We start from the raw sequence: 26,951 nt of genomic DNA, 5'->3' as shown, positions 1-26,951 counted from the left end.
TATAACTCTTTTTGAATATCCTCTTATATAGTGACAATTTTGTCCACTGTTTCCCCCCCCCCCCTTTGGGATCTGTTCAATAAGGAATTCTGGTAGAAGAGTTACTCTGTTTAGAATTTATATTAGAACCAAGTTATGGGGAATGTTGGACTTGTTCCCTCAACCCCAAAATGCACCAATAATAACTTGTGGCATTGTTCCTCTTTTGTATAGACACATTAAAATGGGAAAATATTACATATGCAAACAATTTCTTATCTAAAAGAGATAGGGACACAAATTTTGTAATGCAGTTAAGCCTTATACACTGAACATTGGCATAATGACTTGGCTCAGGCCTCAGAAGAATCTCATACACTCCTGAACCATGGATACCATCTATGTAAACAACCACAATTGTCTATCACCAGGAAGCAAACTTCTACCAGGGAAGACTCTATCACTGCTCTAGCATTGACTTACTTACTCTTAACACCCAGACGACTTAGCAATACCAACAACCTGTTTGCAGGGCATGTCTCTCCACATCTAATGGTGAGGTGAAACTACAGGACACTCCACATCATCCTGATTTCGATGAAGGAAATGCACAGAAACCAGAGTCTTTAACTACAGGAACCTGACACCAACAACAGCTAATGTGCAGAAAAAGTTTCACCAGGACCACGAAGAATGATTCAGGGGTTGGGCAGCCTGGTATGCCTGGAGCCCAGAGTCAGTCTTATGCCAGAAAACTTCAGGAGTGAGGTCTCCTTGTATTTAGGCCAAAGCAACCCCCCACACCCCGTTTTCCCCGTATTTTGCTGGGCCTATGCAAACAATGGCGATTGCCACTCTCACACCGTTACTACTGTATTTTTTTTTTAAACACTTATCCTTTAAAAAAAAAAAACCCAGCTTACTAAACTTAAAAAAAAAAAGGTAACTGGGGCCGGCGAGGTGGCGTTAGAGGTTAGTGTCTGCATTGCAAGTGCTAGCCAAGGAAGGACTGCGGTTCGATTCCCTGGCGTCCCATATGGTCCCCCCAAGCCAGGGGCAATTTCTGAGCACTTAACCAGGAGTAACCCCTGAGCATCAAATGGGTGTGGCCCGAAAAACAAAAACAAAACAAAACAAAACAAAAAAAGTAACTATAGTAAAATCCCTGTCTTGAATACAGGCAGATGATGGGAAGGGTGGGGGCATTGGTGGTGAGAATGTTGCACTGGTGAAGGGGGGGGGTGTTCTGTTTATGACTGAAACCCAACTACAATAATGTTTGTAATCATGGTGCTTAAATAAAGAACTTATATTAAAAAAAAAAACTCATTCTTTTCCTGGGTAAGGATATCCACTTGCTATTCTAGGCTACAGAGCTGACTATTTTTTAAATTTGAGGTTCAGATCCAGAGGTTTACACATGGAAGATCAGAACTATAACGCCAAGATACATCCCTATTATACCTCTTGGTGAGGAGCCTTTGAGCACATATTGACATTGGATGCTCAAATCTTTGGACTTGGATGCTGATTCTCTAGTTTGTGGTGGCTAATTATGGGATTTCTTTTTTTTTTTTTTTTTTTTTTTGTTTTTTTGTTTTTTTTGTTTTTGGGCCACACCCGGTGACGCTCAGGGGTTACTCCTGGCTATGCACTCAGAAGTCGCTCCTGGCTTGGGGGACCATATGGGACACCGGGGGATCGAACCGCGGTCCGTCTCCTAGGCTAGCGCAGGTAAGGCAGGCACCTTACCTCGAGCGCCACCGCCCGGCCCCTAATTATGGGATTTCTTGGTTTCCATAACAATGTAAGTAAAATCCTATAATCTCATACCAGTTTATATTATAGGGTTCATTTTATTTATAAATCCACACAATGTGAAAATTTCCTCTTTGTTTTTTTTTTTAGTTGGTGTACCTGGATTTCCTTTCCTACTTTTTCTGGATAGTGTTCAGGGCTTACTACTGGCTCTGAACTCAGGAATTACTCCTGGCAGTGCTCAGGGAACCATATGGAATGCCTAGGATTAAATCCTAGGTCAGCCACACACAAAGCAAACATCCTACCTGCTGTGCTATTGCTCCAGCCCCTACACAGTCTTTGATTTACGGAGCTCTATCTAGTAATGTTTCTGAGATAAAGAAAAATTACAACTTTCACAAAAATTAATTGCATAAGTCTGAAAGATATTCTTTTCATTATTTTGAAGATTAGGACACAGCCACAGAGAAATTAATAATTGTCTAAGGTTACTTGGCAAAGCAAGGGGCTTACTGGTGACAGCTCTCCCATGACACTACTTCCCATAGGATCAAGATTCAGTTAAAGAAATGCAGATCTCAACTTTCCCATTTTACAGATTAAGGACACAATCTCAGAGAATAAGAACTTTGTTAAGGAGAAAAATTTGGACTTAAAAGAACTACTACGACCAACATTTTCAATCCCCCAACAAATGGTCAAAGGCTGGCGACTTCTTTAATTTTATTTACAATAAATAACTAATTTAATTTAAAGACTTATTTAATTTTTTAAATATTTAATTTGTAAAGAAACTGATGAATTAATTTTTTTAAATAGCTATTTTCTTTATTTCAGAGATAAGTGCTGAATTAATCTTTTTCAACTGAAAAACTAAAGTGTTTATTTTTATTTTTGGTTTTTGGGCTACACCCGGCGGTGCTCAGGGGTTACACCTGACTATCTGCTCAGAAATAGCTCCTGGCAGGCACGGGGGACCATATGAGATGCTGGGATTCGAACCAACCACCTTAGTTCCTGGGTCGGCTGCTTGCAAGGCAAACACCGCTGTGCTATCTCTCCAGACCCTAAAGTGTTTATTTAATATTAACACCCCTAGATCTTCAAGAGCATACTGTCACCACTTTATAAAAAAAATTACAAGCGGGGCCGGGAAGGTGGCGCTAGAGCTAAGGTGTCTGCCTTACAAGCGCTAGCCAAGGAACGGACCGCGGTTCGATCCCCCAGCGTCCCATATGGTCCCCCCAAGCCAGGGGCGATTTCTGAGCACATAGCCAGGAGAAACCCCTGAGCGTCAAACGGGTGTCGCCCAAAAACCAAAAAAAAAAAAAAAAAAAAAAAAAAAATTACAAGCATACAATCTGTGAAAATTAAGAAGATTTTATTGAATTTTATATATTCTTAAAGAAAACCATTCACAGAAAAAGTTGACATTTGAAATGAGATTTATTCACACTATTATACACAAAAATTCTTCAATTTGGATGTTAGACGTAATTTGTCTAACATTTCAGTGGTATTTTCACATGATTAAATCACAAACCCAGCAAAACCAAAATGAAACAAAACTAAACAAGATATGAATCTTACGGTCAATTTAAATGGTAACATGCATTATACATGATCTTGAAAGTATTTGCTGTGAGCTTACTGAAATAGTCAATAGAAATGAAGTCACAAATGATTTTTAAAAATAATACCTCTTTTTTTAGTGCTACTTGTTTGTTATAGAAAAATATTACAAATAAAAATTAGTGCTATTCAAGGTGTTCATTTGAAAATCACATATAATATTCATGTTCTTCTCTCAAATAGATACATAAATACCATGCGAGTATTGAATTACTGAGTAAATGTATCTGCATTCACTCCTAGTGTTTAGTAATAACACATTGTTTATTTTGCCTGCTGATGAAAAATATACATGAGTAAATTCAAACAATTTCAGGTATTGGTAGACTGATTGGTATTCCTAGTGAGATTCTGAAATAGAGAGACATGACAAAATTTATATTTTTTCTTGATTCAAGAAACTTGTCAAAAAAATCTAATGATAAAACAAAAATTGTTTTCTTTTCCTTTTTGGGCCACACCTGGTGGTGGCACTCAGGGGTTATTCCTGCTGGCTTTGCACTCAGAAATTGCCTCTGGCAGGCTCAGGGGACCATATGGGACTCTGGGATTCCAACCACCGTCTGTCCTGGGTTGGCAGTGTGCAAGGTGAATGCCCTACCGCTGTGTTATCTCTTCGGCCCACAAAATTTCTTCTTGTAAGTAAATAGCTGACTTTTCCTAATGGTTGGATTCTTGTTTGAAAATGGATCAAATTTTAATTTAAGCCCTCTTTCCCTAGAGGGTAGAAAGGGGTGCCTCAACATTATACAGTATATTTGACAAACAGTTGTTATAAAGAGCACTACTGAACACCGCTACAATAAATCTGTAATAATTTTCTTGTGATCATGTAAATTTTAAAGAAAAAGAGGTCTTTGGTAAGCTATATACAGCAGTTTACAATTCTTTTCACTTGATATAAAATTAAAATTAATTTATGGAAAATACTTGTCACAGACATTTATGTAGACATATCTCAACTCCAAAGCTTTACTGGAGAGGGGAAGTCTTCTGTGGGATCATAATTCTGGATTCCATTTCCTGAATAAGTGGGACTGAAAACAAGATCAATATTACTATGTTTATTCTTTTCAAACAATTTGGGTATTAATAAATAGTTTGCTGAGAATGTTCAAAAGCCTGCTACTTGATACCAGGATAGAGCACTGGGAAAAAAACAGGACTGATCTCAGAAGAAATATTCAAGATCAGTTAGTATTAAATATTAATTAAAAACAGATCCTGGGCCGGAGAGATAGCATGGAGGTAAGGCGTTTGCCTTTCATGCAGAAGGTCACTGGTTCAAATCCCGGCATCCCATATGGTCCCCTGTGCCTGCCAGGAGCGATTTCTGAGCATGGAGCCAGGAGTAACCCCTGGTGTGACCCCAAAACCAAAATAAATAAATAAATAAAAAAATAAAAATAAAAACAAAAAAAAATAAAAACATCCTATTTGGAGATGTTTCACTTGTGGAAAATTTTATTTTTGGTTTTTGGGTCACACCAGCAACACTCAGAGGCTATTCCTGGCTCTATGCTCAGAAATCGCCCCCAGCAGGCTCGAGGGACAATATGGGACATCGGGATTCAAACCACTGTCCTTCTGCATGCAAGGCAAACGCCTTAACACTGTGGTATTTCTCTGGCCCTGAAAATTATTTATTTATTTATTTATTTTTGGTTTTTGGGCCACACCCGGCGGTGCTCAGGGGTTACTCCTGGCTGTCTGCTCAGAAATAGCTCCTGGCAGGCATGGGGGACCATATAGGACACCGGGATTCGAGCCAACCAACTTTGGTTCTGGATCAGCTGCTTGCAAGGCAAATACCGCTGTGCTATCTCTCCGGGCCCCCTGAAAATTCTTAATATGAGTAATATGGCACTTTTTGGGAGGAGGTGCATTTTTGGCCACACCTGGTGTTGTTTAGGGGCTATTCCTGGCTCTGTGTGCACGGGTCACTCCTGCCAATTTTCTGGGGAATACATGTAATGTTGAAGGTTGAACTGGGGTCAGATGCAAGCCGGGGAAACAAGCATACTTTAGGGTTTTTTTTGATCACACCTGGCAGTGCTCATGGGTTACTCCTGGCTCTGTGCTCAGAAATCGCTCCTGGCAGGCACAGGGAACCATATGGGATGCCGGGATTCACACCAGCGTCCCTCCTAGATTGGCTGCTTGCAAGGCAAATGTCCTACTGCTGTGCTATCTTTCTGGCCCCAAAACAAACATCTTTTAATCTATACTAGCTTCCTGGCCCCCAATATGGTACTTTCTTAAGCAGTTCTTGAAATTAATTTATATAAAATAAAGAATTTAATTTCACTGTGGACTAAGGAACTTTGCAGTTGCTTACATCAGTTACTTCCAGGAATCTGTATCAGGATTGTGGGGTTGTATTCAGCCCAACTATTTTCTTTCTTTCTTTAAACCATTTTTATGGAGATGCCTGGCATCAAACTGGAGTCAGCTTGTGTACAAGGCCAGCACCTTAACCCCTGTACAATCTCTTGACCCTTAGCCTACAATGTTTTTGAGAACAGACTTTCTTTTTTTTTTGGACAACTGGCAGCGCTCAGGAGATATTCCTGGCTCTGCACTTAGAAATTGCTCCTGGCAGGCTCAGGGGAGCATATGGGATGCTAGGAATCGGACTGCATGCAAAGCAAATGCCCTACTGCTGTGCTATCTCTCTGACCCCGGGAGCAGACTTATTTTAATACATTATCATTATTATTATTATTATTATTATTATATTTGTTTTTTTGTGTCACATCTGGCAGCGCTCAGGGACTATTCCTGGCTCTGTGCTCAGAAATCACTCCTGGCAGGCACAGGGGACCATATGGGATGCTGAGATTCAAACCACCGTCTGTCCTGGATCAGCTGTGTGCAAGGCAAATGCCCTACCATTGTGCTATCTCTCTGGCTCCTAATATCATTATTTTGATTTTTTTGGGTCATACCTTGCAGTGCTTAGGGGTGATACCTGTATAACTATGCACTACTAGAGACTGAACCTGATGGTCCTGCATGCCCTGAGAACTGACCATGCTGATGACAAACAAAAGGCTTCAGAAAAAAAAATTGTATGATATATTTTCAAAGCATAGAGAAGTCTATAAAATAGTGATAAAGAAGTTTATAAGGGGGGCAGAAGTGGTAACACAGTAGTAGGGCATCTGCCTTGTATGCGGCTGTCCAGGATGGACCTCGGTTTGATCCCTGGCATCCCATATGGTCTCCCAAGCCAGGAGCGATTTCTGAATGCATAGCCAGGAGTAACCCCTGAGTGTCCCTGGGTGTGGCCCAAAAACCAAAAAAAAATTATAAGGATCTAAAATTTTTGCCAAACAACATATATATTGGAAAAATTTTTTTATTCAAAGTCATATATTAGAATTTTTGTTTATTTTCCCCTAAACTTTATAATTCACCATACTACTTTTTTAAAATGAAAATAAAAAAATTTACGCCTATTCAACTATTACCTGTATAATATACTAATTCTTCCCAGCCATGTTTATGCCAAGCTGCATTCCGTATATCTTCCCTAGTCTGAAGATCCTTGTATGCTGAAAAATAAGCACACAGAAGAGGTAATATTAAAATCAAACATAATTGACCTGCATTTTAGTAGTATACACATTAAGTTTTCATCCTGATGCTCATTTAATTTTCTCAAGAACTCTATTTTAGGAATTTAAATTTATTACTATGTAAATACAAAAGTGCTACTTCATCTGAACCAAATATTAGGGCTGTGAGAGGAGCAAAACCATCTGCTCTCAAGTTTACAGTCTACTAGATCCAAAACAACTTTATTTCTCCTGGTTCTGATTCTCCCTAAAACATCTTTCCAGAGTCCTCTCCTAGGTTCTTTTGCCACCCTTCAGCCCTCATCTGATACCCAGAGCAGCCTCCAGGCTTTCTGATCCCTCTGCAGTGTGTCTTTCACAAGCAGGCCCTGGGGCTTAACACCTGGCACATTCTATCCCCCCGTACAGAAGCAGACAGCCTTGTCACTGGTAAAGCCACATCGACTTAGCTACATCTCTGAACCCCACTTTTTCCTTGGGCCTCTTTAAACCAAAGTCCTTATCAAGACCCCTTCCTTAGCATGACCCTCTCACCGTGATGGTCTCTCCAGGAGACCTCCTACACCTGCCTTTACTCTCAGATGATGCCTTAGTTTCTGGGGCGGTGGCAGGTGGCCTATGTTAAGGGTGCTGAGAAGGACCTGTCCCCGAGACCTTTCCTTCCCAAGAATTCTTTGATAGATCCCATCAGTTTTAGGGCCTGGTTTTGGGTGAAGGGACAGAATTGTTTTATTTTTAAAAATAATTTTTTTAACTGATCATTGTGAGATACATAGTTACTAAGCTGTTCATGACTAAACTTCAATCATACAATGTCAACACTCATCCCTTCATCAGTGCATATTTCCCACCATCAATATTCCCAGTTTCCTTTCCATCCCTGCCTGTCTCTATGAAAGACATTTTTCTTCTCTATCTCTCTCTCTGGCTTCTATTTTTCCTCTTTTAAACTGTGGTTTGCAATAAATATTGTAACTGAAGGGATATTATGCATATCACTTTACCTCCTTTGAGTACTCAGTTCTTGTCCAGAGTGATCATTTCCAATACCATTGCCATAGCAGTCTTCTTCTCTGCTCTAACTACACTCTCTCACTCTTAGTGGAGAGCTTCCAACCATGGACTAGTCCTCTTTGCCTTTGCCAAGATAAACACAAAACAAACGAGCTTCTTCATAACATATTAAATATATACTCAGGATCTATTAGACCACAGATGACAAGAATTATTAGATTTAATTCTGTTCATCATTTATAAAACACTACAGTGGTCTGGGTAATGACTGTGTTCAGTGCAGTGGAGAACAAAAGTACAAATAAAGGCAAGGTCGAACTCTGCCGTGTTCTACAGTCCCCATTGAGAACAGGGAGAAATGCCAGAAAGATGTGAGTTTGAACAGGTTGGTCCTGAAGGCAGAAGAAAATGCCAGAGGCATGTAGAAACAGGAATCAGCATAGTTACTCATCAGAATTGAGTCAGATGGCCCAATTCAGATATCTCATTATGCTTGGATTCAGATTCCCAACCTACACCTGATCCTTCCAAGTGCTTACTAGGGAAATGAGTGTCTAGCATCATCAAGACAAAAGTGCAGAGAACCAGGAGACAACTCAAAAGACTGAACAACAAAGCTTTACAAGTGGGAGTCTTGCTGGAAATGACCCCCAACCAGCTTCAGATGAGATTTAAAATTTTATTATAGGAAAAACTTCTTTTTGGCATAGTACTTCCTTCTCCCTAATAGAAACTCCTCCTAGTAAACTTACAAGTATAAACACATGAAGAAAAAATTATATTTACTATTAACACAATATCAATTTATTACATAAAATATTGAAGATGCTAAAAATAGGAGTCTTTTCCCATTACAACCTGTAAAAATAATTATGTAGCACATTTAACTTCTCAGACCACAATGCTCTGAAAACATAAGTTAACCACAAATAGAATCTGGTCCAAAGGGCAAAAAGCACAATGCAGAAAAGACATCTGTATGCCTCTGTTCATTTGGCTATATACAATAGCTAAAATATGGAAACAATCCAAATGCCTACTACAGATGACTGGATAAAGAAACTGGTATACACTACAATGGAATACTACTCCACCGGCTGTGAGAAAAAAATAAAGTGTTGCAATTTGCTGCAATGCAGATGGATCTACATGTATCATGTTGAGTGAAGCCATCAGATGGAAAAGAGTAGACAAAATGATCTCTCTCATACTTGGGATATGAAGAAACTTTGTAGGGTAATAACAAATGTAAAATGGCAATACAAACAAAGAGCAAAAGAACAGGTCTTCCAGAGCAAGCTCGCCACTGAGGTGTCAGTGGTGGGACAAGATACAGAACACCGTTTTAATGATGTTAATCTTCCCAATCCATGAGCAGGGTATATGCCCCATTTCTCCATTTCCATATATCCTCGTTTATTTCTTTTTTTTTTAATTTTTTTTAATTTTTTGGGTTTTTGGGTCACACCCGGCAGCGCTCAGGGGTTACTCCTGGCTCTATGCTCAGAAATCGCTCCTGGCAGGCTTGGGGACCATATGGGATGCCGGGATTCGAACCACCGTCCTTCTGCATGAAAGGCAAACGCCTTACCTCCATGCTATCTCTCCGGCTCCCTCGTTTATTTCTTAAAGCAGGGTTTTGTAGTTTTCTTTGTATAAGTCCTTTACATCTTCAGTTGTGTATATATATATATACATATATATATATTAGTTGTAATATATATTAAGGCTAGTCAAGTAAACAGAGGGAGTGGAGAAGGAACAAAGAAATCTGTAACTGGCTGTGATCAATTAATTGTAAATACCACTGCACTTGGACCAGCTGACTCCAAGATATTTGAGTTTGTGTGGCACTAATGTAAATTTGATTGGTTTTTTTTTATCCATTTCTTCTCTATTATTATTGGTGTATAAGAAGGTCATTGATTTTTTTGTGTTAATTTTGTAGCCTGCCACTTTGCTATATGAACTATTGTTTCTAAAAGTTTTTTGGTAGAGTCTTTAGGGTTTTCTAAATATAGTATCATGTCATCTGCAACAGTGAGAGCTTGACTTCTTCCTTTCCTATCTGGATGCCCTTGATATCTTTTTCTTGCCTAATCGCTATGGCAAGAACTTCCAGCACTATGTTGAATAGTAGTGGTGAGAGAGGGCAGGCTTGTCTTGTACCAGATTTTAGATAAAAGGCTTTAGTTTATATCCATTGAAAATATTTGCCATTGGCTTGTGGAAGATTGCCTCTACTATATTGAGGAAAGTTCATTCTATTCTCATCTTGATGAGAATTTTTTAATCAAGAATGGGTGTTGTCGGGGCCAGTGAGGTGGCGCTAGAGGTAAGGTGTCTGCCTTGCAAGCGCTAGCCAAGGAAGGACCATGGTTTGATCCCTCGGCGTCCTATATGGTCCCCCCAAGCCAGGGGCAATTTCTGAGCACTTAGCCAGGCGTAACCCCTGAGCATCAAACGGTGTGGCTGAAAAACCAAAAAAAAAAAAAAAAAAAAAAAAAAAAAAAAGAATGGGTGTTGGACCTTATCAAATGCTTTCTCTGCATTTACTGATATATGATCATATGGTTTAATGCAATCCCTCTAAGGATACCCATAATATTCTTCAAAGAAGTAGAGCAAACACTCCTGAAATTCATCTGGAACAATAAATACCTAAAAATAGCTAGAGCAATGCTTGGGAAAACAAATATGAGAGGCATCACTTTTCTCAATTTTAAACTGTATTACAAAGCAATAGTTATCAAAACAGCATGGTATTGGAATAAAGACAGACCCTCAGATCAGTGGAATAGGCTTGACTACTTGGAGAATGTTCCCCAGACATACAATCACCTAATTTTTGATAAAGGAGCAAGAAATCCTAAATGGAGCAGGAAAAGCCTCTTCAACAAGTGGTGTTGGCACAACTGGCTAGCCACTTGCAAAAAAGCGAACTTAGATCTCCAGCTAACATCATGTACGAAGGTAAAATCCAAATGGATTAAGGACCTTGATATCAGGCCTGAAACCATAAGTTATACAGAACAACACATAGGTAAAACATTCCAGGACATTGAAACTAAAGGCATCTTCAAGGAAACAGCACTCTCCAAACAAGTGGAAGCAGAGATATACACAAATGGGACTATATTTAAGCTGAAAAGCTTCTGCACCTCAAAGAAAATAATTCCTAGGATACAAAAGCCACCACAGAATGGGAGAAGCTATTCATCTAATACTCATCAGATAAGGAGTTAATATATAATATATACAAGGTACTTATAGAACTTAACAAGAAAAAAAACATATAATCCCATCAAAAAATGGGAGAAGAAATGAACAGACACTTTCTCAAAGAAGAAAGACAAATGGCCAAAAGGCACATGAAAAAATGCTCCACATACTAATCATCAGGAAGATGCAAATCAAAACAACAATGAGGTATCATCTCACACCACGGAGATTGACACACAGCACAAAGAACAAGAACAATCAGTGCTGGCAGGGATGTGGGGAGAAAGGAACTCTCATTCACTGCTGGTGGGAATGCCATCTAGTCCAGCCCTTATGGAAAACAATATGGAGATTCCTCAAAAAACTGGCAATTGAGCTCCCATATGATCCAGCTATACCACTCCTATGGATATACCCTAGGATTGCGATAGCGAACCTATGGCACGCGTACCAGCTGTGGCACACAAAGGCCTTGCAGCTGGCACACAGGAAGGTCCACAATTAATAAATTTATAAAATTTATAAAAACTTTTTAGATACTAAAATCTTGTTATTAAGGTTTAATTGATGTGCTGGCACTTTGAGGAAATTCTTTGGTTTTGTGGGGCAGTTTGGGCACTAGGCTCAAAAAGGTTAGCCATCACGGCCCTAGAAAAACAAAAATCCGGGGCCGGGCGGTGGCGCTGGAGGTAAGGTGCCTGCCTTACCTGCGCTAGCCTAGGAGACGGACCGCGGTTCGATCCCCCGGCGTCCCATATGGTCCCCCAAGCCAGGAGCGACTTCTGAGCGCATAGCCAGGAGTAACCCCTGAGCGTTACCGGGTGTGGCCCAAAAACCAAAAAAAAAAACAAAAACAAAAACAAAAAAATCCAATACAAAAATCCCTTCCTCACACCCAAATTCATTGCAGCACTTTTTACAATAGCTAGACTCTGGATACAACCATGATGCCCTTTAACAGGTGAATGGCTAAAGAAACTGTGGTACATCTACACAATGGAATATTATGCAGCCATCAGGAGATATGAAGTAATGAAATTTTCCTATACATGGTTGTTCATGGAATCTATTATGCTGAGTGAAATTAGTCAGAGGGAGAGAGAGATACACACAGAATAGTCTCACTCATCTATGGGTTTTACGGGAAAAAAAAAATAAAGACATTGAAATAATTCCCAGAGATGAGGGCTGGAATGAACAGCTCAAGATATGAAGCTCACCACAAAGAGTGATGAGTGCAGTTAGAGAAATAACTACGCTGAGAACTATCATAACAATGTCAGTGAGTGAGGGATGTAGAAAGCCTGTCTTGAATACAGACTGGGGTTCGGTGGGGAGGAGAAAGATGGTGGGGTGTGGTGGGGAGGAGAAAGATGGAGACATTGGTGATGGGAAGGTTGCACGGTGAAAGAGGGTGTTCATGTTATGACTGAAACCCAACTATAATTATGTTTGTAATCATGTTGTTTACATAAAGAAATTATAAAGAAAAAAAAGAACACCAGGACGGTGTGGAAAGGAAATGTGCCTGTTATAAAAGCAGACTGGGCAGCAGGAGGGAAACTGGGGATACTGGTGGAGGGCAGTGGACAGTGCTGAAGGTAACTGGTGTTGATACAATATCCCTGCCACACTCAATCATAAATTATTATCTTTATAACTTTGCAATTATGGGAGCCTCCAAAATTGATTAATTTTTTTCTGTGTAAAAGTCTTTATACATTTTAATTACATTTTGGAAAGGTAAACATAACATGACATTTCTATTTTAACTATAGTAAATATATAATTAAGGGCATTAAGTACATTCAGCATCCTCATTATTACTAATCATTTCAAAATTTTTCCCCAGATTAAAACTGTATCCAATGAATAACTTCCTTTTTCCATTAATTCAGTTTGTGGTCACTTCTATACTATTTTCTGTCTCTATGAACTTGTCCTTAAAACTATATCCAATGAATAACTTCCTTTTTCCATTAATTCAGTTTGTGGTCACTTCTATACTATTTTCTGTCTCTATGAACTTGTCCTTCTAGGCATTTAGTAGAAGTGGAATCATACAATGTTTTCCCTTCTGTTTTTCTGGTTTATTTCACATAGTACATCCTCAGTGTTCTTTTATATTTTATCATGTAGCAGTAATTCATTCCTTTTTTATGGAAACAACACTGTATTGTATGTACATACTGTCTTTTTCCTATCTACTGACAGAAAATTTGCTTTGGGAGGTTTTTAAAGATAGAAGGCACCTGAACACACTTATATAAGAAATAAATTTATGGAAAAGGTCAGTACATAGAACAAGTGGTTGAAGCAGGGATTGAGGGCAGCATCAAGGTTGTTTTTAATTGTTTGCTTGTTGTGTGTGTGTGTGTGTGTGTGTGTGTGTGTGTGTGTGTGTGTGTGCACGCGCTCAGGGTTTACTCCTGGTTCTGCATTCAGAAATCACTCATAGTGGTACTTGGGGAACTATATGAATGCCAGGGATTAAACCAGTGTTAGCCACATGCAAGGCAAACCCAGTGTACTACTGCTCCAACCCAAATGTTGAGTTTCTTTCTCTAAGTGGGCCAGGGATGTGGTTTAATGGTAGAGCACTTTTATGCATGTATAAAGCCCTGAATTTAACCCCAAGCACACATATGCATTCAGAAGCACATACATACATACGTGTGTGTGTGTGTGTGTGTGTGTGTGTGTGTGAGAGAGAGAGAGAGAGAGAGGGTGAGAGAGAGAGAGAGAGAGAGAAGCACAGCGTAATTTTATTTTGGGATAGGCAAGTGAGAATTAAACTTTGCATATCTAAGTATTTGTCTCTATAGAGTGGGAAGAGTGGGAATGTAGAAATGATACTGATGGTACTGCAAATTTGGAACTTTGGAGACAACAAATGAAGGTAGAAGGGATATACATAAGCTGCCATCTGGTTGCTCTTGGAAGCCTAAGTACTATTTTGTTCTTGGTTTCTGTGTCCTCGTATAAAGAAATATGATACTTGTCATTTTTGAGTCATTTTCATAATTTCTCATGTACCTATTGCTGATACAGATCTTCCTTTCCATTTCATCTGTCAATCCCAGATAAATGTTGTAATCTAGTATAGAGCCTTTCAATTTTTCACAAATACCTTTATACCTTTCAGGTTTTCCTGAAAAAAAATTTTTTTTTTTTTTTGGTTTTTGAGCCACACCTGGGGACGCTCAGAGGTTACTCCTGGCTAAGAGCTCAGAAAATCGCTCCTGGCTTGGGGAACCATATGGGACACTGGGGATCGAACCACAGTCTGTCCTGGGTCAGCTGTGTGCAGAGCAAATGCCCTACCACTGTGCTATCGCTCTGGCCCCTGAATATAATTTTTTGTTTTAAATAGGTTATACAGGGGCCAGAGAGATAGCACAATGGTAGCGCATTTGCCTTGCAAGTGCTAACTCAGGACCAATAGTGGTTCGAATCCTGGCATCCCATATGGTCCCTGGTGCCTGCCAGGAGTGATTTCTGAGCAGAGAGCCAGGAGTAACCCCTGAGCATTGCCGGATGTGCCCCCCCCCCCAAAATAGGTTATACATTCTCTTGAGGCATGCCTAGTCACGATTTTTTAATGTAACAGTTTATTTCTTTTTCGTTTATTTGGTTTTTTCTTTGGGGGGAGGCACACCTGTTGATGCTCAGGGGTTACTCCTGGTTACGCCCTCAGAAATTGCTCCTGGCTTGGGGGGACCATATGGGATGCCGGGGGATCAAACACAGTCCATCCTAGGCTAGCGCTTGCAAGGCTCCGGCCCCTGTTTCTTTATTTCTTATTCAATCTGACTTATAATACTTGTAAGCCTGCCATGCAAAAAAGAGGAAGATAGGGTGACTGCACTTGGTGAGACCAAATATGTCAAACCAACACAATAGTTAATTGTTGTGCTCTGGAAGTGAGTTATACTTTTCATTCTCCTCTCTGTTGCTGATATTATAGTGTGGGATTGCAGACTTGACTATGGTGTCTGCAACCATACTGGCAGAGCAGGGGACTGGAGTTATTGATGTGGGATAACACTGGGGATCACGGTCTCACCCACATAAGGCAAACAGAACTGTAATAACTTTCATGACAACTGTGACAACTTGGATAGCACAGACTGAGGGTGAGAGAGAGATATTTATTTTGCAGGAAAGGAAACATTTGAATCACTCCCTAAAGACATTAAAGAAGGTGTCAAAATTAACTGGGTGGGGATGGAAAAGGCTAGCTAGACGAGGGTCTTCAGAATAAAGGACCCAGAGCCAGAGGGAGGTTATTAATGTGTGTGCAGTGAGCTACCTTACACAGGTAAAACTCAGGACTATCTCTGAGGGAGCACTGAGAAGTCAATCTGGAAAGGGAAGTTAAGACCACTCTATGAAAGGAACTCAGTAGCTCTACCATCTTCCCTCTCCATAGCTGCATAGTTCCCTGATTTCACCCATGTGCCCATCCCCACAGATAGCTTATTAATGGGTTATAAATCTTTACAAAGGTCTTTCATAGTTGAGAGAACGACCCTGAACTGCTATCTGTGATGTTTGAATTTGCTGCAGCATTTCAGGTCCCTGATATAAAGTATGCTTCAGTGTCTAGTAAAATTCATTTTGAAATGAACTCTGAAATCCCAGTAAACACACACACACACACACACACACACACACACTAATACATACCCCAGAGATGATGCACCATATACAGTTGTCCAATCTGAGAGAAAAATCCTCCAACTGCTTCATTATTATCTTGTCTGAAGCGAACAGCACGGGCCCTACAAGAAAAAACAATGTTCAGATATTATATTAGTTGTCAGAAACTGTCTGTTTTCTCCATACTCAGAGCTTAGGCTATGTGTGTACAACAGAGTTAACATTTAAGGTATTTGAGAAGATAATTCATTTTAGAGTCAGCAGCTTGTCATCAAGCAGTTGTCATATCAACCTTATTGTTTCTATACCTCTAGTGAAACACGGCTCTTGAGAAACTAGATATTTGAATTGTTGTGACCAATAATTCTCCAGGAGAACTTCACCGCATGTGAATTAGAATGTGGGGGCAGAAGGACTGGAATCAGAGGTTGGAGAACTTGTGCTAGAGGAGACAAAAGCCAATTTCCACTGTTTTCATACATGGTGAGCTCAACTCTGTGAAGGTAAAATCTAGTTACTGCCCCATTGGTGACACCCAAATGATATTTTTTCTTTTACCTTTAGAATTAATTGATCAATATTCTTCCCATAAATTACAGCTCTGATTGGTCAATTAGTGAAATTATATAAATCACTTTCATGTGCATTCAGTATAAAGTGTCCTTTATTGATAGTGATAAATATTGGAGATTATTTCATTCTAAATTTTAAAAATTCAGGTACAATAGGCAAAGAAAACATACTTGCCTTGGCCTGGTAATAATCAGAAGCATGTACTGTAGAGAAGATCAGCATCTTAAATAGTTACCTATGTACCAAAATACAAATTGAATGCTGAACTAGCTTTATTTATAATTTTTAAAATAACTGAAGAGTAACCCTGAAAGTTCACTGCAGATTCTATGGTGGGCAAGTCTTAACTATTAACATGAAAGAAAGGAACTGAATGATGCTATTCAATGGACACTAAATTGTTACACCTAAACATCCACCCTAAACAATCCCTTAATGAACTGGTGCCTATTGTGATTTTTACATGTACTGGAAATGTGGCTCAGAGCATACTCTGAGGTTTGTGAAGCTCTGGATCTGATCCTCATAAATGACTGATGTCCCCAAATATGATCCCCCAGGTACAACAACAACAAACCATAATATCTATGGGACTGGAGAGATAAACAGGGGTAAGGGGTGCTACTTTGCATTCTTTCTAAGCTAGTTCTAAATCCAAATGGCACCTTAGGAAAGTCAATTACTTAGCACACATCCTGTCCCTGAGTAATAAAACACCCAAACGGGCCTGGAGAGATAGCACAGTGGTGTTTGCCTTGCAAGCAGCCGATCCAGGACCAAAGGTGGTTGGTTTGAATTCCGGTGTCCCATATGGTCCCCCGTGCCTGCCAGGAGCTATTTCTGAGCAAATAGCCAGGAGCAGTAACCCCTGAGCACCACTGGGTGTGGCCCAAAAAACAAAAACAAAAAATAAAAAATAAAAATAAATAAATAAATAAAACACCCAAACTAGTAATATAAACATAATTTATTTATTTTCAAATGAAAAGATATCCTAATTTGGGGCCAGAGAGATAGTACAGTGGGATAAGGTGCTTGCTTGCATGCGGCAGACTTGGTTTCGATCCCAGGCATCCCATATAGTCCTCAGAGCCTGTCAGGAGTGATTCTTGAGTGCAAAGCCAAGAGAAACCCAATGGTGTGGCCCAAAAGCAAATAAAAAGCTCTTAACCTTTTGTGACTCAAGAAGAAATGATTCATTAGAAATAATTATCACAGAGCTACTTTTTATTTTTTACTTTAATTAGATGGTCAGAATCAACTTGTCTAAAACAAATGTTTTATAACTGAAACAGCAGAATTTTTAGCTAAAAGTTCAAAGTGGCTAAAGTCACAGGTTCATTTTCCTTAAAAAAAAAAAAAGTGCCCAGTCTCTGAGATTTCTGGAGTCTTCTTTGGATGGAGGTTGGCCGGGTTCCACCCTGCCAAGAGGCCCAGCCTCACACTCACACCTGACATCCTCCAAAACAGAAATGGCCCAGCTTCACAGCTCCATTACTACTCTTGAGGAGATGCCAAGCTACGGAAGCAGTCCAGTTCCACAGCTCCTGGAAGCTGTGCAACACTTCAAATTTCACAAAATTCACATATCAGAGGAGCATAGCAAATGAGATTGGAAAAATATGTAGAAGTTCACTAAGCTCAATGAACAAAAACAGTAACACAGAAGGCTCAACTAACACCAAACAGTTCAGTAAGGCCTCAGGGAATGACTTTAGTACACCATTGTAAGATACATGTTTTAACAAGCATTATATTTTATTACATATCAGCGCATAATAAGCAATATAATATAAATTTTTTTTCGTTTTTGGGCCACACCTGGTGATGCTCAGGGGGTACTCCTGGTTATGCACTCAGAAATTGATTCTGGCTCAGGGGATCCTGGGAAAACCATGTGCAAAACAAACACCCTACCACCGTGCTATCACTCTGGCCCCAAAATAATATAATATAATTTATTTGTGCCTATTAAGGAGGTAGGCTTGAGGAGGTGGGTAGAGAACTGGAAACATTGGTGGAAGAAAGGTCAAACTGTTGGTGGGACTGGGATTGGGATTACTATTTAATATTATTAATTATTATTATTATTATTAAATATTTAAAACAACTGTATTATGAACCACCTTCTAAATCATGTTAAAAGAAAGTTTCAAATATAAAAATAAAAGCTCCAAGCAGCTAAATTACACATACATACAGATTTCCTCACACGTTACTGCTTCCTGCAGTTAGTTTCCTATATTTAATTTATAGATTAACACTATCTTAGAAGAGAAATCTTACATTTCTGCAGAAATGTAATTATTTATTGGTTTTGGGGCCATTTTTTTTATTTAGTGGTTTTTGGGCCATACCCAGTTGTTGTCTTAATATAAATTAAAGAGTCCCATATGGTCCCCTGAGCAATTTCTGAGTGCATAGCCAGAAGTAACCCCTGAGCGTCACCAGGTGTGACCCAAAAACCAAAAAAAAAATTTATATTATATTGCTTATTATGTGCTGACATGTAATAAAATATAATGCTTGATCTATTTCACTGTCCATGGATGAGCAATTTAGAGATCTTGCTCTAAATTCTTTTGAAAATATCTAAGAAGTGGGGTTGCTCCAACATGTGGCAATTTTATTTTATTTTTGTGTTTTTTGGGGGGGTCACAGCTGGCGACGCTCAGGGGTTACTCCTGGTTCTATGCTCAGAAATCACTCCTGGCAGGCTCGGGAGATCATATGAGATGCTGGCATTCGAACCACCATCCTTCTGCATGCAAGGCAAACTCCTTACCTCCATGCTATCTCTCCGGCCCCGGCAATTTTATTTTTAATGTTTTGAGGAACTTTCACATGGTTTTCCAGAATACACAGTTTACATTCCTACCTATAAACTGTGAACAAGGATTTCAACTTCTCTATAGCTTCACTAATACTTGCTATTTTCTTTCTCTCTCTCTCTCTGTCTCTGTCTCTGTCTCTGTCTCTGTCTCTGTCTCTCTCTCTCTCTCTCTTTTGTTTTTGGGTCACACCCGGCAGTGCTCAGGAGTTACTCCTGGCTCCATGCTCAGAAATCGCTCCTGGCAAGCACAGGGGACCATATGGGATGCCGGGATTTGAACCGATGACCTTCTGCATGAAAGGTAAATGCTATCTCTCCAGCCCTGATATTTGCTATTTTCTATTCTTAATGGGTGTGAAGTACCTTATGGTTTTGATTTGCTTTTTCTTACAGTTAATAATGTTGAATATTTTTTCATATGCCTTTCTCTGTTAGGAATGTGGCCTAGTAGTAGAACACTTACTTTGCCTGGATGAAGCAATGGGTTTAACCTCCCACACCAGAGAGAATAAAGAAATCAACTGCTTACATATATAAATATATATTTTGATTTTTGGGTCACACCCGGCAGCGCTCAGGTGTTACTCCTAGCTCTATGCTCAGAAATCACTCCTGGGGCCCGGAGAGATAGCACAGTGGCGTTTGCCTTGCAAGCAGCCGATCCAGGACCAAAGGTGGTTGGTTCAAATCCCGGTGTCCCATATGGTCCCCTGTGCCTGCCAGGAGCTATTTCTGAGCAGACAGCCAGGAGTAACCCTGAGCACCGCCGGGTGTGACCCAAAAACCAAAAAAAAAAAAAAAAAAAAAAAAGAAAATAAAAGAAAAGAAAAAGAAATCACTCCTGGCAGGCTCGGGGAACCATATGGGATGCCGGGATTAGAACCACCAACCTTCTGCATTCAAGGAAAACTCCTTACCTCCATGCTATTTCTCTGCCCCCCAAATATATTTCCATATCTCAATTCTATTTCACTGATCTGTCTATTCTTACTCTTGATTATTCTAGCTATGTGGTCAAATTAAAATTGAAGGTGGAGCTGGGGAGAGTATAGAGGTTAAGGTGTTTTGTCTTCCATGTGGCCAATTCACAGTCAGATAACTGGCATTACATATGATCCTCAGACCACTGTTGCCACCCACTTAAGGGGGCATGCACCAGATGTGGCTTTTGCCTTCCTGGTGCAGTGTCTAATTTCCCTCCCAAGAATTATTTGCCAAAAGGCCCGTTCAGAGAAGTCAATTACTGACCCTTTGCGTGGATTATTGGCTATAATTCTGTGACATTACATTTTCTCTTTATTTGAATTTTGTCTCTTTTCTACTACAGAAATTCGGCTTTAGATTTTCTACACTCACAAAGGAATTTCAGTACCAAAAGCAAGCTGCCAGAAGTTCCCTGCTGGCTTAGTACATTTGCAACTCAAAGCTCACCAGCTACCCCTCTTTCTGTCAGCCTTCTCACTTCCAAAGGCCAAGTCAAAACATAGCATCTTCAAGACAATGGTCTTCTCTCCCTACTTTTGAGCCTCAAAGCAGAATGATTTCTGTCTTGGGAACTCTCTCTGTCACTTTGTATACATGCTTGCAAACAGGTTTGGTCAGTGTAGAATTAGGCTATTTTACTAGGTATAATTCTGTACCCCTTTCTTTAGTGTTATTCTCTCTATTACCAGATCATAGGAAGTGGGTCTTAGCCCCTAGCTAGAATACTATTTCCCTCAGGTTAAGAATATTTGTTATCAGGAGTAAACCAGGATTTCTGCTATCCCTTAATTTACATCAGTAATAACACCTAGAGCCAGAAACCTCTTTGATATGTAATAATTTAGTCTTCCTTTTATTCTAAGGTTACAAAACACCTAAAGCTATGTGTATTTGTTCTGAAATCAAACGATGTACATTGCATTCCTTTCATGTTACGACTGCCTCTCTTTTTCCCTTTAAATACTCCTTTGCCTAAGATTAAATTTGTCGCACTCTTGCCAGAGATGTGTTGACCCCACACATACTGTGTGTGGTATCATTATTTCATATTTCATATTTGTCCGCTTCATGTTTCCCGTCTATTCCCAGTGGAAATTTATCTGACCCACTAAGGTTTTGCTTAGGGACGCTAACACGTTCGCGGCAGACCACTGCCAGGAGTGATTCCTGAGCACAGTCAAATATGAGTCAAAAATTGAAAAAGAAAAAAGTGAAAGTGTGAATTCTCTAGCTTTATTTTTCTTTTTTAAGATTTTACTTTGGGTCCTTTATATTTCCAATGTTTGCTGGAATTTCATTTTAGATTGTGTTCAAGCTATACATTAGCATGCAAAATATTTATATTTTTCTAATCAACATGAAGAACGTGGCTAAACTAGTATAAAATATAGACCAGTATCATTGTCTTAAACTAAAAAGAAAAATAATGGAATTATTGTGATGCTCTGATTATCTATCAACAGTAACATTTTTTTTTGTTCTATTTTGTTTCTGGGCCACTCTTGGCAGTACCCAGGGCTTACTCCTGGCTCTGTGCTCAGAAGTCACTCCTGGTGCTACTCAAGTGCTAGGATCGAACCTGAGTCTGCCATATGTAAGGCAAGTGCCCTGTCTGCTATACTATTTCTCTGACCCTGAAAAGCAACATTTTAGAGAAGAAAATGTCTAAGAAATATATGAAATCAGCTTATGAAGCACTGTTTTTGTTAAAAGCTAAAAGGTGGAGCTGGAGTGATGCTGGTAGGGTGTCTGCCTTGCATGTGGCCCACCTAGGTTTGATACCCAACATCCCATATGGTGCCCTGAATCCATTAGGATTAATTCCTGAGTGTAGATAGAACCAGAAATAATTCCTGAGCACAACCAAGTGTGGTCCAAACATTCTTGGTCCCTCCCAAAGTTCTTTACTTCTTTTATATATACATACACACACGCACAAACACACATGCACTAAAATACTTATGAATGAAGTACTGTGATTGACTTCCAGATAATCTGGATTGGAGGAATTATATTTAAGAAAGATTAGCTGAGGCCAGAGTGGTGGTGCAAGCAGTAGGCTGTTTGCCTTGTACACGCTAACCCAGGATGGACCGTGATTCAATCCCCTGGCGTCCCATAAGGTCCCCCAAGCCAACAGCGATTTCTGAATGCATAGCCAGGAGTAACTCCTGAGCGTCACCGGGTATGGCCCAATAATCAAAATCAGATTAGTCATGTATTCAAATTACTGAAGCTAAACTAATAAGCAGAGAAGCAGGGAATCCATAGTATTATTCTATTGTAAGTGCTCAAAAAAAGTATACAACAAAAGTCCAACAAAAATAGTATCAGAGGCCAGAGAGATAGCATGGAGGTAAGGTGTTTGCCTTGCATGCAAAAGGTTGGTGGTTCGAATCCCAGCATCCCATATGGTCCCCTGAGCCTGCCAGGAGTAACCCCTGAGCGTTGCCGGGTGTGACCCAAAAACCAAAAAAAAAAAAAGTATCAAATCATGGCATTATTGTCAGTTTTACTTCTATATCTAACACTACAGCCTAATATAATTTATAGTCCTCATAAAGACAAAAATATATTAATAATAGTTATAAACTTACTATTTGGTAATATACTCACCAATAATTGCCCCATTCAATCATAGTTCCTGGCTGAAAAGAGATAGGGATTTTGTTAGTTCTTCTTTGAAGAAATATGAAATAGCATTAAAAGTAATCAAATGACAATACTTACTACATTAAAAATTAACTTTGGGCTAGAGAGACAGTACTGTGGGTAAAGCACTTATCTAGCTTGCATAGTTAACCTGAATTCATTCCCTGGCACTGCATACAATTCTTAAAAACTTGTCAAAAGTGATCCCTGGGTGCAGCCGTGCCCCACCCTGGCCCCCACCACCAAAAGATTCAATATAAGCACACCTTTTGGTTTTTGTTTTTGTTTTTTGGGCCACATCCGGTGGTGCTCAGGGGTTACTTCTGGCTGTGTGCTCAGAAATAGCTCCTGGCAGGCACGGGGGACCATATGGGACACCGGTACTTGACCCAACCACCTTTGGTCCTGGATTGGCTGCTTGCAAGGCAAACACCGCTGTGCTATCTCTCCGGGCCCATAAGCACACCTTTTATTGGGAGGAAGCCATACCTGGTGATGCTCGGGTTATTTCTAGCTCTGTACATAGGAATTACTCCCAGTGGTGCTTTGGAAACCATATGGGATACCAGGGATTGGTTCACATGCAAGGCAAACATCCTAAACACTGTCCTACCACTCTGACCCCACACCTTTTATTTTTATTTTTGGTGTGTGATGCAGCCACAACCAGTGGTGCTCAGAGACTTAACTTTTGATTTTGTGCACAGAGTGATGTGTAACAAACTATCTGGTGCTGGAGGTTGAACCTGAACCACCTGCAAGCAAAGTATGTGCTCAGTCTACAGAATTCTCTCTCCAGTTCCATTTTAGGAAAACTTAACGAAGATATCATTTAATTTTTTTCCATGAAAAAGTTTGTTTTTGGGCCACACTTGGTGATACTCAGGGGTTACTCCAGTCTCTGCCATCAGAAATCATTCCTGGCAGGCTCAGGGACCATATGGGATCCTGGGGATCAAACCCGGGTCCGTCCTGGCCTGTATGCAAGGCAAATGGGCTACTGCTGTGCTATCACTCCGGCCCTCATTTAATATTTTATAATATAATGAAACAGTATTAGGTCACCAAACTACTGATGTGTACACACACACACACACACACACACACACACACACACACACGTCTCACTATTTTTTTTTAATAATGGTGCTATCTGGAGTGCTATTGTCACTTCCAGCAAAAATCTAGCAATTCTTACAAAATATTATTCCCTTTCATCTTAATATAAAGTCATATTGCTCCCTCCTCCCCCGCCGGACCCTCACCTCCGCCCCACCTCCCGAGTGCGGGGCCATGTGAGCCCCTGCCCGTGCCCCACCCGGCCAAAAAAAAGTTATATTTATTCAACAGTCATATACATATTAGTCGTGCTAGTTCAGCTGCAATAGATGCTATTTATTTCTATTTCTTAGTCCTGAGAAATATATAAAAATATATTCACTATGTATATATATCCACCCATATTTTTTCCTTTTAAAAACAGAAATATAGGGCCAGTGAGATAGCACAGCAGCAGGGCGTTCGCCTTGCACGCAGACAACCCAGGACAGAAGGATGGTTCAAATCCCAGCATCCCATATAGTCCCCCGAGCTTGCCAGGAGCTACTTCTGAGTGCAAAGCCAGGAGTAACCCCTGAGCACCACCAGGTGTGACCCAAAAACCAAAACAAACAAACAGAAATACTGTCAGAATTAACAACAATGAAATCATGAAACCCAAAATTTAACAATCAAAACTTAAAATGGGGCTGTTATTCTGGCAGGTTAGGGGGTAGGGGGATGGTGCATGGGATGGACTCAGGGGAAACACTGATGGTGGGATTGCCCCAGAAACACTGCATGTCTGAAACCCAACTAAAAAGAACTTTGTAAATCACAATGGTTTCAATTAAAAAATTAAAGTAGGAAGGGGCTGGCATGATAGTGCAGCGGTAGGGCATTTGCCTTGCATGTGGCAGATCCAGGACGAACGTGGTTTGATCCCTGGTGATCCATATGGTCCCCCCAAAAGCCAGGAACAATTTCTGAGCGCATAGGCAGGAGTAACCCCTGAGCATCACTGGGTGTGGCCAAAAAACAAAAATTAAAGTAAAAATAAAGAAGGAAGGAAGGAAGGAAGGAAAAAAAGGGAAAAAAACCTAGAAATATTATGGCTGAAGACAAGTTTCAAACTGAGGGTTAAATCTCTGGTCCTGCAAGGTCCCCTATGCACTACTGTATATGGCTCAAAAAACAAAAAATAAAATAATAAATACTATACAAAAAATAACAATTATAAACATAAAAACTACAGAAAAGATGATTAAAAAAGAAGTTGAAGAGAGGTTGGAGAGATATACTGTACAGTGGGTAAGGTGCTTGCCTTGCATGGGTTAAAAACCTGGAATCTTATGTAGCCCCAAAGGTCTAGCATGAGTGGTCCTTGCACACAGATCTAGGAGCAAACCCCAAGCACAGTGAGGCATGGTCCAACGCCACTTTTTTTTAATGTTGTTTCTTCTTCTTTTTCTTTTTTTTAATAGAACTTAGGGAAGGATTTAGCAGAAAAGAATTTATGAGTAAAAAAAAAAACAGGAGGAAGACCCTGGGAATGGGATAAAACAAACTAATCAAAACATGACATCAAACATATAATCATAGAATTTATACTTAAATTTTGCTGTTAGCATTGTCAGCGTTGGGAGGGCTATCAGGCAAAGAATAAGAGGACAATTAATCATGTTTCGATACTTACTCGCAGTTGGTAAGATCTGAGTTCATAAATATTAGGTCCTGACCGGGGGACAGGTTCATTCCAGAAGCTGAACTCCAGCAGCAGCTGATTCTTCCTGGAGAGAAGCATATTGCTTCTTGCTTTACGGAATTCCACAAATTCCTTGGAGCAAAGAGAGTTGCTTGTGAAAATTTAAAAAAATGTTATAAATTAACCTTTGATAATGCTTTGTTCCTCGTATAGAGTTCTTCTATAGGAAAACATGATTATAAACAGAGTTCCGGTTGGCCCAAGAGAATCTGAATTCACATCCTACTGAATCATAAGTGATTTTTAGATTTTCTTTCACTCTCAAAAGTGTTCAAGTTTAAGGGGCCAGAAAGATAAAACAGGAGGTAGGGCACTGGTCTTGTAGACAGCTGACCCAGGTTTGATCCTTAGCATCTCACATGGTCCCTGTGCCTGCCAGGAGTAATTTCTGAACACAGAGCCAGGAGTAGCCCCTGAGTATCACCAGGTATGGCCCAAAAAAGAAAAAAAAAGTGTTCAAGTTTAAGGACAAAGTGAAAGTATAGCAAGTACAGTCATATGAATGACCTGGGTTCAATCCTGACATTACACATGTTCCCCCATAGCCAGTAGTGATCCCTGCATGTACAACTAGAAATAAGTCTTGAATACTTCCAAGTGTGACTCCAAAACTAAAATCAAGAACAAACAAAAATAAATTGTGTGTGTTTTTTTGGGGGGTGAGGAGATTGGTTCACACCTGACAGCACTCCGGGGTTACTTCTAGCTCTGTGCTCAGAAATTGGTCCCGGCAGGTTTGGGGGACCATATGGGATGCTAGAATTAAACCATGGTCTGTCTGGGGTTGGTCAAGTACAAGGCAAATGCCCTACTGCTGTGCAATTGCTCTGGACCCAAAAGTGTTCATGTTTAGGTGAAAAACTCTATGGTCATCCTAATTAAGTAACAATAAAAACAAATTTAATTTTATAAAGTTTTAGGTGCTCCAAATGGTGTTTGACAGCACATTAAGAGAGATAATGTGGAGACTATATAGAACATCAGATTATCCAATATGAATGAACTGAGAATCTAACAGAAAGGAAAAGGTTCTCTTTCCTAATAATGTGCTATTAAAATTCCTTCTATGCAGAAGGAGGGGAAAAAGCAAAGTCAGTCCAAGATATATATGACTATGAATGCAGTTAGCATTTCTCAAGATTTTTTTTTTTTTTTTTGGCCACACCCGGTGGCGCTCAGGGGTTACTCTTGGTTCTGTGCTCAGAAACTGCCCCTGGCTGGCTCAGGGGGCCATATGAAATGCCAGGGATCAAAC

At 39.9% G+C, this 26,951-nt stretch overlaps 1 protein-coding gene across 1 annotated transcript in view; it reads right to left on the bottom strand.

Annotated features, from left to right (window-relative positions):
- Positions 1-3,868: 3,868 nt before the first annotated feature.
- NIPSNAP2 (nipsnap homolog 2) overlaps positions 3,869-26,951 on the bottom strand; it is a 40,661-nt gene continuing 17,578 nt past the window's right edge. Inside the window, exons 6-10 of the mRNA XM_049789551.1 lie at positions 25,628-25,768; positions 22,858-22,889; positions 15,879-15,973; positions 6,846-6,929; positions 3,869-4,409 (exon numbers count right to left, since the gene is read on the bottom strand). Of these exons, the coding sequence (XP_049645508.1) occupies positions 4,345-4,409; positions 6,846-6,929; positions 15,879-15,973; positions 22,858-22,889; positions 25,628-25,768 (417 nt within the window). The 3' untranslated portion in view covers positions 3,869-4,344. The remainder of the gene's footprint in view (positions 4,410-6,845; positions 6,930-15,878; positions 15,974-22,857; positions 22,890-25,627; positions 25,769-26,951) is intronic.

The sequence above is a fragment of the Suncus etruscus genome, chromosome 15 (assembly GCF_024139225.1).
Source record: "Suncus etruscus isolate mSunEtr1 chromosome 15, mSunEtr1.pri.cur, whole genome shotgun sequence".
Taxonomy (NCBI): domain Eukaryota; kingdom Metazoa; phylum Chordata; class Mammalia; order Eulipotyphla; family Soricidae; genus Suncus; species Suncus etruscus.
The sequence above is the reverse complement of the archived record's forward strand: the minus strand, read 5'-3'. Positions and strand labels throughout refer to the sequence as shown.